This window comes from Trichomycterus rosablanca, chromosome 9, assembly GCF_030014385.1.
Source record: "Trichomycterus rosablanca isolate fTriRos1 chromosome 9, fTriRos1.hap1, whole genome shotgun sequence".
In the NCBI taxonomy this organism is placed as follows: Eukaryota; Metazoa; Chordata; class Actinopteri; order Siluriformes; family Trichomycteridae; genus Trichomycterus; species Trichomycterus rosablanca.
The window spans coordinates 10710823-10728937 of NC_085996.1; the positions used below are offsets into that span (position 1 = coordinate 10710823).

Here is an 18115-nt window from a genome sequence, read left to right on the forward strand (position 1 = left end):
TTACACTCCCATGCAAAGGATTGGCGCTCTGTTTGGATTGTGTTACCACATTGCACCCAGTTATTCCAGTGAAGACGAACCCACTTCAACCCTATTCTGGATAAAACCATGATGAATTTGTGGTAATTTGGCTCTTCATTTTTCTGAGGAAAGTGAACCAGTAAACACCTAGTTCCCTTCTCTACAGCATTTAGGACTTATTTCCCCTTATGTTTGTAGATCAGTCCAAGGAATATCTATACCCTACTCGAATCCCACTATGTAGTCAATGACCAACTGTTCTTGCTGATACAGTCTGATCACATCCTTCGTTGGCTTGTGATCCCGTCAGTCATTCAGTCAGGCTTTCCCTTATGAGAAAATGAGTCTAGAGCACAAGTACCAATTAGGTAGTATGATTAGCAGGAGCCAGTTGAAATGAATTAAACATTCAGCTTTTCACAGATTAATTTTTTGTCTGCTGAATATATTTTGTGATTCCAGAAATGTGTGGCTAAATGAAACAGTAAAGCCTTTAACAACTAATTATTGTATTAGAAAGAACAATGCAGGGCAGAAAAGGTTCTTAAATAAAGCCTCTTGAGTCGTTGTGGGCTGAGTAAATATTGTGCCTTTGTTGTATTTTTGTATCTCAGTTGTACCATTAAACTCTCAAAGCTTGGTCAGACCTAATTAACCCTCCACACTGGTCAGTAAAAGATTTAATGATTGAGGAATGGACAGATAAAATAAACGAGGCAAATGACTCTTCAACCGACTACCACCCACACAGCAATTTAAACAAGTGCAGCTCATTAGTTTGACACATCATGTCATGTTCGGATGGCTTGGGCACAGCTTTTCTGAGGAAAGGGCTATGTTATGACTTTAGTCTGTATAAACTGTTGTGTTTTGACTGACGAATTAAATATCTGTTTTATTTCCTTTTTCCTTTCATTTTCATGTTTTATCTCTGATTTATCCTTGTCAGGGTCACAGTCGGTCTAGATAGTCTGGATTCACTGGGTGCAGTGTGTTAAGATGAAGTGCAGTAGCATCTAACCAGAAGTGCAAGATAGAGAGCTGATTGTACAGTGTATAGACTAGAATACTATAGTATATAATTACAGAGTGATAAACGATGACTAAAAGTGGCTAAATGAATGGGTAAACAATGGGAATAAATAAAGTAGAGTATATAAGTATAGAAGATACATTATTGTTTGTGCTGGTGTAAATATTGCAATAGTGCCATGTGCAAATTTGCGAATACTGATGGTATATACAGATGAAATGGTACACTTGTGAAAAGTGCAATCCAGAGTGCTGTAATACTTTGTGGTGTGGTAGAGTTTAGCAGACACCCAGGACAGAACCCAGTTGCCCTTATTATATATTAGTCTCACATTGCACATGTTGAAAATACTAAAGAACACACTTCTTTTCTATTTCCATGCCTTAAAAAAAGCTAGAAACGTTCAACAGACATTTAAAATGTATTTTTGACACCCTTCATCATTGTAAGATTGGCTTTGATCTCATGCAGCACATTACCTTGCTGTTATTCAACACCTTTAGAAGACGTTTCTTGAATGGTGCTTTTAATTACTGGACCAGAATAAATAGCCAGTCTCTTTGTGAAGTCTATTGGTGTGGTAGAGGCCAAATAAATACATTGAAAAGAGTCAAATTAAATCATGGAGCTCATCGTAGAGATACCCAGATTTAAAGCAGCATGCATTTATAGGAATCTTGTTAGTCTCATTTTCCCCTCCCATCTAGAACATTTGTACTTCCTCTAGTACAAATACACAACAGACTAAAAACAAATTTTTCTTAAACTTGACATAAACTCTATAGATTTTGTGACTGGAGTATTTGTAGTCTGGGCTCCCACAATTTGGCTGTACTTTATTAGCACTGGTCTGTCTGGGTGTGTTCAGGATAACAAGTCAGCTGCATTGTGCAGGTAACCCGAAAACCCAGAGCTTCTGATCCTCTTTTTATATCCACCCCCACCCCACAACACATTTTTTTATTACACTGGCCTATTGACACGCACAGATCCTGCCTCCGGCCAAGCCCTGAGCATGGATACAGACTCCTATAGTCTATAAAAAGAAGGGTATCCTCATGATTAAAATGTCCTGCATGGACCCCTCAGAACTCCCAGATTCTGTCATATACTCACAATATATAGCAAGCCTGGCAGAGAAGAGAAAAAAGAATGACTTCAGGAATGGAATGCGATATAGAAATATCCGCACTGATAGAAGAACCGGAGCCAGCGAGGGGGTGTTCTGACTCAACCGGCTCCCTCTGAGTCACATTTCACCAGATGAACTTTTACATTCGTGAGATGTTTGCGGCATGTGTGAAATCTATATGGGCCGATGCCTACAAAATATGAAGCCCACTTTGTGCACTACACCCACCACTATGTCAGAATTGTTGATTCCAGGCCAGAAAGCACCCTGCATTATAACGACGACTTTAAAACAAACCCCCATGTCATGCAGAACTAGAGACTTCAGATGAGACAATGCAGAAATTTTAAATTACCACTTGTCAATTTTGCATTACATTTACATTTTCAGCATTTAGCAGACGCTCTTATCCAGAGCGACTTACAGAAGTGCTTCCATAGTGAACATTACCTTACTCTAGTTTAAGAAGACAACAGTCCAAGAATACAAATCCTGTTAGAACCAAAGATAATAAGAGCATTAGTAAGTTTAAGAGCATGTCAGTTTAAGTGCTTAGTAAAGGTGGGTTTTAATCATCTTTTGAAGACAGCGAGAGACTCAGATATTCGGACAGACAAGGGAAGCTTGTTCCACCACTTGGGTGAAAGTACAGAATAGAGCCTTGATGCTTGTCTTCCTCGAGTTCTGGGTGGAGGATCAAGTCGAGCGAGACTATTGGCTCGGAGGTTGCATGGTACAGAGTGGGGGTTTATTAGACCTCAAAGGTAGCTTGGGGCTGGTCCATTTTTGACTTTGTAGGCGAGCATCAGTGTTTTAAACTGAATGAGGGCAGCTACAGGAAGCCAGTGAAGAGAACACAGCAGTGGGGAGATGTGGCAGCGTTTAGGTTGGTTAAAAACCAGCCGGCCGAGCGGCTGAATTTTGGATGAGTTGTGAGGGTTTAATAGTGGACATAGGAGCACCTGCCAGGAGGGAGGTGCAGTAGTCCAGTCGTGAGATTACAAGTGCCTGAACAAGAATCTGAGTGCCTTCAATGGAGAGAAATGAACGAATCTTCTTAATGTTGTAGAGAAGGAACCGGCACGATCTTGTCATATTGGCTACATGAGGAGAGGAGGTCAACTAGTTATCCAGGACAACACCAAGGTTTCGTACATTAATGTGTCATAAAGCATGGCTGAATCACAATGGTCAGTTTCAGGTGCTGCAGGATACACTATTTGGTCAGAAGTATTTTGACAGCAGACGATGAGCTTGTTGGAAAGGCTATTTCAAAACCTTGGGCATTACTATGGAGTTGCCTGTTCTTTTCTTTGCACCCATTACAGCTTTCACTTATCTGGGAAGCTTTCCACCACATTTTGAAGTGTATCTGAAGGAATTTGTGCCCATATTTGCATATTACATGACGAATAAAATTAAAATGTAGTAACACCACCATCAACTGTTTTGAATATTCTGTTAATTGTAGGTGTAGAATGTGATTTGAGACGCAGCCAGATCAGTATGGTAGCAGCTATTCTCAAAGGCGATCAATGATTACTGCAGCACAGTGACTGTATGTCATTTTAAAGCCCAGTACACTCCATTCACTCATCTTTAGATCACTGCATCAAACACTCAGCCATCTATTCACTCACTTGCACACACAGGTGGGGGACAGAGTACCCAGAGAAACTCATAGACATATGATGAAACACAAACACTACCTGCTGCATCACCATGCTGGAATGAAACATAGTGTATCCAAAGATATGGCTCAGTGTGAGAATCCACCGCTGGCTGATGGAAAGGACATCAAGGGTTTTGAATTTTCCATGTTCATACACAATCAAGCCTTTTAAGTCAGATTCTCAGGTGGCTAGGAGTGCTGGTGTGAGTGTGTGTGTGGGTGGGGGGTCAGGGAAAGGATAAGCACTGGTGCTCCGAATGCAGGGTGTAAGAAAGCTACACTCCAAACTGCTCCTATAATAGAGTGAATTTGAATGAATCAGGCACAAGTCGTTTTCCATAACTGCTTCCAGGATCACACCCTGGGGTGTGAAAATGGCTTTGTTCCAATCCAACAGAAGCTGCTGTCATATGAGGGAGGATTATCCAGGCTGGCTCTTTTCCGGGCTGCAGTCTGTGCTTGCTATTTTAGTATTTGTACAACTGTTCATTGGATGCAGTTGTTTGTGCACATTTGTGCATGTTTTATGAAGGTGTGGCTACATATTTCCGCTTTTTTGAAGCATCCAACCCCCCCCAATGATTTCACAGATGCCCTGCATGGCTGGAGGACACAGCCTTTCACTTACCCAGCATGCATCTAGGCTTAGCACAGCAGTGTTTCTTTTTAGTGCCACCTACTCATGCCACCGTCCTGCTGCTCTACCTCTCTTCTTTTGTCCTGCAGCCACTATAGAACATTTTTGTAAAATAGACATGATTTCAGTTCCAGGTCTGTCACATGCGCTTTTGTTCTGACCAAACAACTAGTCAAAATTTTTCATCACACTCTTAACAACCATGTTCAGGTACATTAATCGTACATCAGTGCTTTACATGATGGGTGACATTTCTAGAACTTGCTTAAAATAATAGTAAGATGTGCACGCTTCCTTCAGATCTTTGCATGCATTCTGAATCTCATCCTTGCATTGTGTTTTCTCTGCAGGCGACAAAAGACCTGAAGCAGTACGATAACAAGATCATCGAATGCACGTTCAAAAATAACTCCTGGGTCTTCATGAAGCAGAGAGTAGACAAAAGCTTCCCCAACTCATATGACACAGCGATGGGTGAGGAGTAGCACCAAATAAAACACATGTACTGTGTATCTGAATATGAATATTAAAATTCTTTATCTGTCACACACTGACAACAGTTATAAACGACAGTTCTGAGAAAGCATTTGTACTTTGGTATTAAAAGTAATTTTGGAGGTAATTTATTTAACCTTCATGCTTGTTAAGCAATATATACAAAATAAACCAATATTTATAAGTATCTGTACCCTTGATAAACGTCTGTTTTCCAATTACATAATTTGTGAAATAGTAGTACACTGTAGATTGTTGGGTGATGACTACTATTAAACATAAACAATGGTTCATTACGAATCAGTAAATTATTACTAATTTGCAGCTTTTTGTATTCAAAAAGATCAGAATTATATTTTAGAACAAAAATACAGAAATAATTGTTATTCTTTGTCTGGATCCAAAAAATTTGCTAAACTGGGCATTTAGTACACATTACTGGGCACAGTACACGTTACTGGGTATTTAGTATGCATTACTGGGCACTTAGTACACGTTACTGGGTATTTAGTATGCATTACTGGGCACTTAGTACACGTTACTGGGTATTTAGTATGCATTACTGGGCATTTAGTACACATTACTGGGCATTTAGTACACGTTACTGGGCATTTAGTACACGTTACTGGGTATTTAGTATGCATTACTGGGCATTTAGTACACGTTACTGGGTATTTAGTATGCATTACTGGGCATTTAGTACACATTACTGGGTATTTAGTATGCATTACTGGGCATTTAGTACACGTTACTGGGTATTTAGTATGCATTACTGGGCATTTAGTACACGTTACTGGGCATTTAGTACACGTTACTGGGTATTTAGTATGCATTACTGGGCATTTAGTACACGTTACTGGGCATTTAGTACACGTTACTGGGTATTTAGTATGCATTACTGGGCACTTAGTACACATTACTGGGTATTTAGTATGCATTACTGGGCATTTAGTACACATTACTGGGCATTTAGTACACGTTACTGGGTATTTAGTATGCATTACTGGGCATTTAGTACACGTTACTGGGCATTTAGTACACGTTACTGGGTATTTAGTATGCATTACTGGGCATTTAGTACACATTACTGGGCTTTTAGTACACGTTACTGGGTATTTAGTATGCATTACTGGGCATTTAGTACACATTACTGGGTATTTGGTACACATTACTGTGAATTTAGTACACATTACTGAGTATTTAGTATGCATTACTGGGCATTTAGTACACATTAATGAGTATTAAGTACACATTAATGAGTATTAAGTACACATTAATGAGTATTAAGTACACATTACTGGGAGGTATCTGGTACACATTACTGGGTACTTGGTACACAATACTGGATATTTAGTATGCATTACTGTGAATTAGTACACATTACTGGGCATTTAGAACACATTAATGAGCATTAAGTACACATTAATGAGCATTTAGTACACTTTGTGGACAGTGGTATCCTAGTGGGTTGAGCTTTGGGCTATCAGTCAAAAAATTGTCGGTTTGAATCCAGGTTCTGCTGTGCAGCCACGGTTGGGCCCTTGAGTAAGGCCCTCTGCCTGTAGGGGCGCCGTACAATGGCTGACCCTGCGCTCCATATGTATATATGGTATATGTATATACGTATGACAAATACGTAGGCATTCATCTTCTTCGTTCTTTACTGTTCTATACTTAGGGTACTACCTATGCCCTTTTGTATTTAGAATGAACAGTTAAACAGTGAACTATCCAAAACAACAAGGGGTGCTTACAGGTAACAGTGTTGAGTATCAAAAGTGGTCCTAAGAGGGACATTACATTTATAATAGCATAAGCACAATAATAGCACAATAGCAAAGTACAAATCTAAATAAAACTCTGCCTCAGCTTGACCATGTTTGCAGGAAACATCTTGTCATCACTTATAATGTAATCTCCTCTTCCCGTTTTATCTCATACAGCTGTGTGCAACAGCATCAAGCATCCAGTCACAAAGGAAAACCTGCTGGAGTTTCTGGACCGTTGTGTCCAGTGCCAGAGTCGCAAGCATCCCGCAGATCCTGACGCCCATCTCATGCCCCCTCCACCACCAAAAAGACCCAATCATGGCTTGCCGTGACTCTTTTGCATCTCGGATTTGGTTTGTTCTGGTGTAGCAGATTTTTTTAAATGTTTGAATTCTGAGCTTTTTCTCTTCCTGAAACATCTACCAGACGCTGTGTGGTTTTGAAACTGTGGAGACCTTGTCTGTGTTTCTTACAAGCTAAAGCAAGGTCTTGATTGATAATAAACTATACAAACATTTCCTGTTTATGTTTATTTCTTTTTGTATTTATTTTACCTTGCATTTAATCTGGTCTCTTTGAGGACATGTTCAAAGAGAAGCCTTCCAAAGCTCGAGTCTAGACGACTGTCTGGATTTGATTAATTCTGAAGTGAAATGAGTTTGCAGTCTGCTGTTATTTTTTCTTTATGTTTGCTTTGTGTATGTACTTATTGCTTACAGAACTCATCAGTGATGATGTAGCTTGACCAATGGACTGTACCACTGTAAATAAAAGTGTGTGGGGGTGGCTGGCGTGCAGTAAATGTAAATGACGTGTGTGTCATGGCAGTCGTGTGATTCCTATCATTCCAGCTACTTTTTCACCTATCAAAACTGAATCCAAAGCTGCTACAAGCTGCTTTACATCATGTTGTGTTTTAAAGCTGCTGGGTAAAAACCAAAGAAGCCCCGGCGTCTGCTTTTTATTTGACCTAGTGGTCCAGAGCAAGCTTTAGTCCAGCTTTAAGGTTACAAATTTTGGAGCACTAGTTTGCAAGTTTCTTTACTGTAAAACTTGATTGACTGTGGACAGTGACACACATGTTTCAGCAGCTTTTAATTAGTAGCAGTCCTGATTTTGTGGTGGTTCTGGATTTATATTATCAGGATTGCTTTTGGATTGAATTGTTAACTAATTAGGTGGCAGTTTTAAACTTTTTGCTGGGCCTGGCAGAAGATCTCCATTTCATATATATTTATATACAGTACATATTTATATATGTTATTGGTTGAACGCGTACCAACTGATTCACCACTGCTGTCACATCATCACATGAAAATCTTTTTCCCCTTAAAGCTTCTTTGAGCGTCCAAAAAGGAAGAAGGCAAGCTGGCGGAGGCAGTGTGATGCTTTGGGCAATGTTCTGCTGGAAACCCTGGATCCTGCCATCGACGTGGATGTTACTTTGACACGTACCACCTACCTAAGCATTGTTGCAGACCATGTACACCCTTTCATGGAAACGGTATTCCCTGATGGCTGTGGCCTCTTTCAGCAGGATAATGCGACACAAAGCAAAAATCTTCTGTGGAAATCAGATGGCGCTAAATCCGAACTATAAGCTCTCTCTCAGTCACTCAGACAGGACCAATTACTACTCCTTCCACTCTCACGGTTTCCAGTGAACATATAAAAGTGTGGAAACTTTTTGAAGATCACTCATGCCAATCCTTTGCCAATCATCGAAGGTCCAATTTCAGAATCAAAGCCTTTTCTGCAGATGCAACTTCGTTAGCAGAGCTGCAGTGACCATGCATCTGCTTCGGAACCCCGTACTTAATAGGGTTTGCTAAACTGTTGTTTTAGACACACGTCTGGTAGCCCCCTGGTTCATTTTGGCGGTGACCTGCTTCACTGTAGCATGTCGGTCAGTTCACATCAATGGCACGTGGTGCCCCGCAGTTTCCATAGAAATACTGCCACCCTTGCCCCAAAAGCACATAATCATCCCTTTTCTGCAACTCTGATAAATTGCCCCTTTTACCCATGACAGCAACGAGGGATATGTGTGCAGACAGCCTATCGCACTGTCTATACATATAATGTTCCATAAATGTGTATGCTAACATTTTTCTTCACCTGTACTTGATCATTTTGCCACTGAAACCTTGTGTTAAAGTTCAGTTTAAGTTCATTAAGGTTGATCTCACCGATATGAACATGCTGAGGTGACCTTTTCCTGATGTGATCTGATCACGGCATTTGCAGCATTACTTTAAGCACTGAGGCTATTAGTGCAGAATATCAGGAACCGGATGATCTCAGATTTTAACATTTCCTCTTGGCATCTACTCAGAAATGTCAAATATAGTAAAGAAAAATGCTCAACGTTTTCAAACCTTACCAAGATTAAAATAAGCCGTAGGCAATATTATAAACATTCAATCTTTAGTTGTTACTTTGTTGTGATCAGGTGACTGGGATTTTGAAGTGTGTTCTAAAAACACTGTGCACACGGCTGGAATGCAAATTCATTATATGGCATCACATGCTTATTTATTTATTAGAAGAAAACTAGAACATAAACTCATGTGGACAACATTCACACTTCACACTGTTTGGAAGGATTGTCCACAATGCTAATATACACCGATCAGCCATAACATTAAAACCACCTCATTGTTTTTACACTCACTGTCCATTTTATCAACTTCACTTACCATATAGAAGCACTTTTGTAGTTCTAGTCCATCTGTCTCTCTGCATGCTTTGTTAGCCCCCTTTCATGCTGTTCTTCAATGGTCAGGACCCCCACAGGACCACTACAGAGCAGATATTATTTAGGTGGTGGATCATTCTCAGCACTGCAGTGACACTGACATGGTGGTGGTGTGTTAGTGTGTGTTGTGCTGGTATGATTGGATCAGACACAGCAGCGCTGCTGGAGTTTTTAAATACCGTGTCCACTCACTGTCCACTCTATTAGACACTCCTACCTAGTTGGTCCACCTTGTAGATGTAAAGTCAGAGACGATCGCTCATCTATAGCTGCTGTTTGAGTTGGTCATCTTCACAGGATGCTGCCCACAAAGTGCTGTTGGCTGGATATATTTTTGGTTGGTGGACTATTCTCAGTCCAGCAGTGACAGTGAGGTGTTTAAAAACTCCAGCAGTCCTGCTGTGTCTGATCCACTCTTACCAGCACAACACACACTAACACACCACCACCATGTCAGTGTCACTGCAGTGCTAAGAATGACCCACCACACAAATAATACCTGCTCTGTAGTGGTCCATTGAAGAACAGCATGAAAGGGGCTAACAAAGCATGCGGAGAAACAGATGGATTACAGTCAGTAATTGTAGAACTACATATAGAAAATGTTTCTATATGGTAAGTGGAGCTGATAAAATGGACAGTGAGTGTAGAAATAAGGAGGTGGTTTTAATGTAATGGTTGATCGGTGTATGAATTGTATTCCAAAAGATCAGGATGCCATTGATGTGTGATATTTGGGTTCTTAGTGTCAGTTTCAATAAACATAGCAACCATTAGCTGTTAGAAATCAATTTTAATGATCATTATTGACCAAAATCCCTACCTAGTACCACACTAAATAGAATGTCAGATGAGGTGTCTGCAGCATCCAATATTGTGCAAGCTGCTAAGTGGCTGGAAAAAACATCTCTTTTTTTGCTCCGCTATAAATCTTTAAATCAATAAGCATCAATTATTCACGATTTTTAATATTGATCAGTGTAACACCATTATTCTTGCCTATGCCAGTAGCCTAGCTGATTTTATGCTACCCACCACCTTTGCCTTTCATTTAAAGTTTAAGGTACATGCTGAACCTGTGAGTATCCTGAAGTTTAAAAACAAGTTAAAATGCTTATGCAGTCCTTTTTTTCTTACCTAAGATTTTAAAAAAGTTGTTCTTTAACACCAGATTAGATCCTTATTGTTACTATCATGTTAACCAAACTTTGCTTCTTTAATAGGGCACCCAGCTTTCAATGCAAGCAAAATGTGTTGCTTCCAAATTAGTGCATTCATTTCCTTTTCCTCTTTTCTTACCTACTTCATTTCCCCTCATCCTATCCATTATTTATTCCTTCTTTTTTTTCTGTCATACCCATCCTTCCTTTTAAATCTCCTTCCATACCTTCTCCCTGTTTTTCTGTCCATCCTTTCTTTTGTCATTTCTATCCTTTCCCACCACCCATGTTCCATCCTCACTTTCTTAATTTCTTCCCTCATCCCACCCTTCGTTTTTCTGTCCTTTCTTATTCTTCATTTAATTTTCATCAACATTTTTACCCTGGTCAGGGTTGTGGCAGGTCCAGCTCCACCGGGATACATTGGGATACACTGGACAGGGTGGCAGGTCACCACAGGGCTCCGACCACCCCCCAATCCCAGACACAGCCAATCATGTCTGTGTAGATGCCTGGTGGGTAACACTGTCACCTCACAGCAGGAAGGTCCTGGGTTTGATTCCCAGGTGGAGCGGTCCGGGTCCTTTCTATGTGGAGTTTGCATTTTCTCCCCGTGTCTGCATGGGTTTCCTTTGGGAGCTCCGGTTTCCTCCCACAGTCCAAAGACGTGCAAGTGAGGTGAATTGGAGATACAGAATTGTCCATGACTGTGCAAAACATTGCAACCAAAATATGTAAAACATGACAAAGTCCTTATAAAATAAATGAATAAATAAATAAGGCGCCCAGGTGGCACAGTGGGATATTCTGCTAGCACACCAGCACAGAGTTTCTGAACTCCTCAGTGCGAAACTTGGTGTTGCCACGGGTCGGCTGGGCGCGATCTGGCGGGCATAATTGGCAGTGCCTGCAGCAGATAATTGGCCACCATATCTGCAGGGTGGGGGCCGGACTATGTGTGGGTGGGTCTTTATACGCTGTGTAAGGACCCTGATTGGCAGAAGAGACGCCTGTGCAGAGTGCAGGGGCGAGAAGAGGAGGGCTGTACACGTGTCGGAAGAGGCATGTACAGCGACGTGCTCTCCTTGGATGCAACTGGGTATCCCTCAGCAGTGGAAGACAAAAAATTGAGTGCGCTAAATCAGGAGGAAAATGGGGAAGAAAATGCATAAAAAAATAAATAAATAAATAAAATGCCCACTCTGCCAATAGCACCTCTGAGATTCGAACTCGGATGTCAGCAGTGGTGGGCTAGCATAATAGACCCAATTTCCAATACTGTCCTTTGTTTCTTTTTTCCCAATCCTAGCCAGTCCCATTTCTCCTGTTCTATTCTGTCCTTTCATCCCCTTTTTCTTAATGGGGGCTTTTCCCCCTCTATTTATTCCTTCCGTTCCTTTAGTATTTTTTATTTCTTCCATTGTACCCATCCAGTTCCTCCTTGCTTTTCTCGTTTTTTTTAGTAAGTGCTCTCTGACCTTCATAATAGTCCTGTTTGTTGGCATTGGAACTTCACCCCAAGCCCCCGACTTCACTGGTTTTTGATTCCAGTGATCTGACCAGCAGTGTTTTTGAACAATACATCCACATGAAGTACTGTAGTTTGGTAGAACATCTCTTTACTTTTGTATTTGGCACGAGAACCATATTTGTGGAAAAAATGCTTAACTTAAAATATTCAGTGAGCCAGTCCATTAAAAACCTTTTCAGAGAAGATCGATTAGCCTATCAGAAGTCTGCCCACACATTGCTGGGAAGAGTTAAGAACTTTAGTAATGTGCTTGTACCTTTGCTATTGCTTTTCACTGAACGTTAAAACAAACTAAAATGTTTCTGTGATGAATGTTCTTACAGGCCACTACTGAGGTTTCTTTATATTCTATCTGTGTAACCTCAGAACCTCAGTGTGTTGGTTTTATTTATGGTTCCCGGATCTCTTCTTCAAGACCAAGCCTTGTATAGAATCTCTGAGGTTAAGTTCACAGCTCGGTCTATTTAAACGCTCTTCTGCCTTTTTATGATTATTATTATATTTTTTGTTCAGACTATTAAAGCAATACGTGTTAAAAGCAGACGACGTCTAGACGTGTGTATTAAAGCACCCTGTGTTGAATGAGAGATTGGAACACTGATGACCACATTGTTTTTTTGTCACTCAGATGTACGATTCCTGGCTGGCAGCTGCTGAAAGCTGGTCGATGCTTATTGAAGCTCTCTCACCTTTTGTCCTCAAAGTGGACGCACTTAATACAGCAGCTTTTATGCAGTATACACTTTTTTTTGTTTTCTGATATTCCACTGCTTTGCTTTTTCTTTCCAACATTTACTAAAAATAATTATATATAATAAATCTCTGTGTGTAGTAGTAGTCTCTCTATTTTTACATTTCTTTTATCTAAATCTTTATTGATCATTCATTCCTTTCAACTTTCCTTTGTCTTTTTTCCTTTTCATCTAATTCTAGCCCACCTTTCCTTTTTTCTTTTTCTTGCCTGCTTCCTTTATTCCCCCGTTGTTGCTATGACCTCTACCCTAAAGAAACCCTACTCTTCCTGTTTTACTTATATTTTTATTTTTATTTCTTTTTTCCTTTTCTTACCTACACTTTCTTCCTTTTTCCCATTCTTTCTTCTTTCTTATCTCTTAATTTTCCTTCTTCATTCTTGCCTTTTTTTCTTTATGTACAATTTTCTGTTTTTTTCTTACTTTCTTTCTTTCTTTTTCTGTCTCTTTCTTCCTCCCATTTTTTCTTACTTTCTTTATTTCTTTCTTTTCTTTTCTTTTTTTTAACTTTTCTTTCTTTCTGTCTGTGTCACTTTCTTTCTTTCTTCTTCCCATCCTTCCTTCTTGCTCGCGTCCCTTTTCTTTCTTATCTCTTTATTTTCCTTCTTCATTCTTGCCTTTCTTTTTTATGTGCAATTGTTCTTTCTTTCTTTCTTTATTTATTTATTTATTTATTTAACTGTCCTCTTCTTTCTCTCTCTTTCTTTCTCACTTTTTTTTTCCTTTGTTTTTCTGCTGTATAACTTTCACACATTATGACCATACGAGTGGTCGAACAGGCATTCATGCACATATTCACATATGCCAGGAAGATCTCCTACAGTGCCGTCTAGAAAAGTAAACAGATGGACAACAGACAAGAGTGTGTGTGTGTGTGTGTGTGTGTGTGTGTGTGTGTGTGTGTGTGTGTGTGTCACTAAAATAAAGGGTCTTAAAGCTACATCTAAAGGAAAAAAAAGTCTATTTTCTGTAATAAATGTGCTGTAACAAATATTCTTACTGAAGAGCTACTGCTTATTATAATGTAAAAGATTATGATGAATTGGTTGAATCTTCTTGTCTGTCTCAGTCTGTCTCCTTTACATGTAACCTGGATGAAGAGTCCTCATTTTCTTCACCCACCATTTGCTTTATTACCTCTAACTGATGGTTCCACTGTCAGTGTAAAGTAAGAAGGATTGTATTTTACTAACACCTGATAATGACTCAGTCAGCATGGTCAGTTAGTGAGGGTTCTCTTTGGGGTTCTTCTTTTCATGTTAATCCTGGAGCCTGTCGTATTTGGCATCATTTGAGTGTGCCAGTATTTTCTTCTATACACTGTTCTTTTTCTGTAAAAAGACCTTTTTAACATAATAAAAAAGATGTAAGCTTGACATGAACTTAAACAAAACTGCATTAGTTTTGATGAATGTTAGGATTTTGGAAGTTTACAGTATTTGCGTGCTTGGTCTCCACTGAGAACTGTAAAGCAGTTTCATTTTAGATTGAGAAAAATAACCTCGGTCCCAGAGCTGCTCGTCTTTTATGCTGTAAACCTGACAGATTAAAAAATAAAATCCTAACAATATTTTGCACTTTAACACATTTTAAAAAAGAAGTGGAAACTATGACTAATGTTCCACGACATGTTTACACACATACTGGACGGCTTACTCAATAAGTCCTTCATGTTCTTTATTCCCAGTTCTGGATTCATGCAGTTAAACTAATAAATTCTGACATTTAATTTACTTCATTCAATTATTCATGAAGTATTGTATAATAAGCATCCTTTTATTAGATCAGTTTTCACATCAATATGTCAGTTTTCATTGGTGTAGTGAAATTTTATGCAAAACCAGCAGTTGGATGCTGAATCAATCAGATCTGATTTACTGATTAGCAGATAGACGCTGGATCGACATCAGATCAGATCTATTGACAGGTTTAATGCCATGCTGATTTCGGCCAGCGGATGCCTGGCTGAGATCGAGTCCACTGATTTTTTTAATGCCATGTTGATGATGGATTAATGACAGACTGAATGATATATCAATATTAAATCTGATCCACTGACATTGGCTGACATCTGATAAATGCTTGATCAATATGGCATGTAATACGATGTTGTTTGGATGCTAGATTGTTAACAGATCTGATCCACTGACACATTTTTGACCATGCTGATATTTCCCCATGAATGCCAGATCAATATCAGATCATATCAAATGATAGTTTTTACACCATCCAGATGTTTGCTACAAGATGCTATCAGATTAGAGCCCCTGATGTCTTGTATACCCTGCTGACACTGGACCATGAATACAGGACTGATATCAGATTTGAGATGCTAATCTTATATGCCATCCAGATGTTGGCTGATGGATGCTGGATTGGTTTCAGCCGGCACGAATTATGTACGTGTTAGTCATCGTGTTAGTAGTTTTATTTTCTGTGTGAAAGATGTGAAAGAAATCAAATAAAATAATTAATAAATAATTAATTAAAAATTAATTCATATTATTAATAAATATTATATAAATATTTATGAATATTATTTATAAATAAAATACATAAAAATAAAAAAATAAATATTAAATAATTTCTTTACTTTCCTTCTTTATTAATTAATAAAAAACTAATAAAGTGTCTGTCTGTCTGTCTGTCTGTCTGTCTATCTATCTATCTATCATCTATCTGTCTATCCTATCCATCATCTGTCTATCTGTCTATCTATCTATCTATCTATCTATCTATCTATCTATCTATCTATCTATCTATCTATCTATCTATCTATCTATCTATCTATCTATCTATCCATCTATCTAATCTATCTATCTATTTGTCTGTCTGTCTGTCTGTCCATCATCTGTCTATCTATCTATTAGTCTGTCTGTCTATCTATCTGTCTGTCTGTCTATCCATCATCTGTCTATCTATCTATTTGTCTATCTGTCTGTCTATCTATCTGTCTATCTAAATAAATAAATAAGGCAAAAAAGGACAACAGCACAACATTATTTTGTATATGATTACACTTCTGTGGCCTATTGTTTGTGTATACCGAGCTCACTACCCTGGTGGGGATAGATGTTTGGTTTAGTCATAACCTTTGCCATGGTGTAATCTATTCTAAGCCTCCTATAGCTTATCTCAGTGGAAATTCTGCACATCGTAAGTAATGTTTCCATGATTTCATTCGAGACGCGTTAGCAAAAGATCAGATTATAACACTAAAGGTGGAGGCAAAGACCTTGAGAACCTGATAGTGAGACACTTCAGCAGGTATCCTCACTTATGCCAAGGTTCTTACAAAAACCAAGGTTTAAAAACAGACTTTATGTACGTTTTGCTAACTAATAGATGTACTGTATAATAAAAAGTCACTGTTGTCTTTTGCTGTTACCTGATTCTTCTTCTCCTTGTTGAGCATAGCATTCTGGACTTGGGTGTGAACTTTACAATTTAATTAATGCAAAAATTCCAAGAATTCTACAGGTAGGAGTGTCTAATAGAGTGGACAGTGAGTGGACACGGTATTTAAAAACTCCATCAGTGCTGCTGTGTCTGATCCACTCATCCACAACACACACTAACACACCACCACCATGTCAGTGTCACTGCAGTGCTGAGAATGATCCACCACCTAAATAATACCTGCTCTGTAGTGGTCCTGTGGGGGTCCTGACAATAGAAGATCAGCATGAAAGGGGGCTAACAAAGCATGCAGAGAAACAGATGGACTACAGTCAGTAATTGTAGAACTACAAAGTGCTTCTATATGGTAAGTGGAGCTGATAAAATGGACAGTGAGTGTAGAAACCAGGAGGTGGTTTTAATGTTATGGCTGATCAGTGTAATTTATATATAAGTTGTAAACAGTAAAGTTACTGGATGTCTTTAACTGAGCTAGAAGTTTAAGCACACCGACCCAAAACAACATTGTTTTCTAAGTTTATTTGACTTCCTGTGATTAATTGCTGCTCTGTTCATTGTGTATTCCACACGTTGTGCCCAGTGTTTCTTGTAGTGCCGACCCGCTGCGACTGTAATTAAGATGAAGTGGTGAGTGGAGATTAATAAATAAGTGTTGAATATTCCACCATGCCGATGTCATTTAGCCCCTGAAGCCAAATTTAATCTTTAATTTGCACTCATGCTAATAAGATTGATTTGACAGAATTTAAGGAGCTTTTTTAAGTATTAAATTACATATTTTTATATTAGTCTGTATAAATTTTGTATTAGTGTCTCATCAGAGCTCATTTACTATCAGTTTCTCTTTTTTTACTATGGTCTTAGTCATACGAAGCAGATCCTAGATGAGCACTTTCCTGGTCTACTGGCTGACATTTTAGCTTCTTCTCACGACCGTTCATTAGTACACAGAATGAGTCAGAGTGCACAAACAAAAACTCTGATATGGCACGATTTAGCCCCTGAGCACAATCATCTACATGTTAGCGTAATTAAGCTCTGATTACAGCGAGTACGATGCCTCTGTGGAGCAAACACAAATGATAGAGTGAAGGGAATGATGCTGCATTAAAGCCTGACACCTGAGGAGGCATGAGGGCAGTGCTGATTAGCCAGAGGTGATGAGACAAAAAGGTCATTTTTATACACGATAGCAGTTAGCAGTTAAAATCAGTCGCAGTTATTACTTTTTTTTTTCATTTGCCAAAAGGTTTTATCCAAGACATTTCTGTCACTTCTAGAATTCCAAGTCCCATCAAATTTGATTTATTATTTTTAACTGCCATCAAGTCGATTCTGACTCCTGGCGACCATATGGATAGTTGTTTCTCCAGAATGTTCTGTCTTCTGTTTGGGTCTTTGGGCTTCTTAATGTTTTGTTTGTTGTTCCTCTAATTGTATCCATTCATCTTGTTGCGCACCGTCCTCTTTTTATGTTACCTTCAACGCTTCCAATTTTATTATTTATTTATTAGGATTTTATGTTTTACACAGGTGTGGCACAGTGGGTAGCACTGTCGTCTCACAGCAAGAAGGTCCTGGGTTCAATCCCCAGGCGGGGAGGTCGTCCCCAGGTGGGAAATTTGCATGTTCTCCCTGTGTCTGCGTGGGTTTTCTCCGGGAGCTCCGGTTTCCTCCCACAGTCCAAAAACATGCAGTCAGGTTAAATGGAGACACTGAATTGCCCTATAGGTGA

At 39.2% G+C, this 18115-nt stretch overlaps 1 protein-coding gene across 1 annotated transcript in view; it reads left to right on the forward strand.

Moving 5' to 3' along the window:
• The window catches only part of rngtt (RNA guanylyltransferase and 5'-phosphatase), a 134232-nt gene extending 126651 nt beyond the window's left edge, over positions 1-7581 (forward strand). Inside the window, exons 15-16 of the mRNA XM_063001128.1 lie at positions 4846-4969; positions 6934-7581. Of these exons, the coding sequence (XP_062857198.1) occupies positions 4846-4969; positions 6934-7091 (282 nt within the window). The 3' untranslated portion in view covers positions 7092-7581. The remainder of the gene's footprint in view (positions 1-4845; positions 4970-6933) is intronic.
• Positions 7582-18115: the final 10534 nt, after the last annotated feature.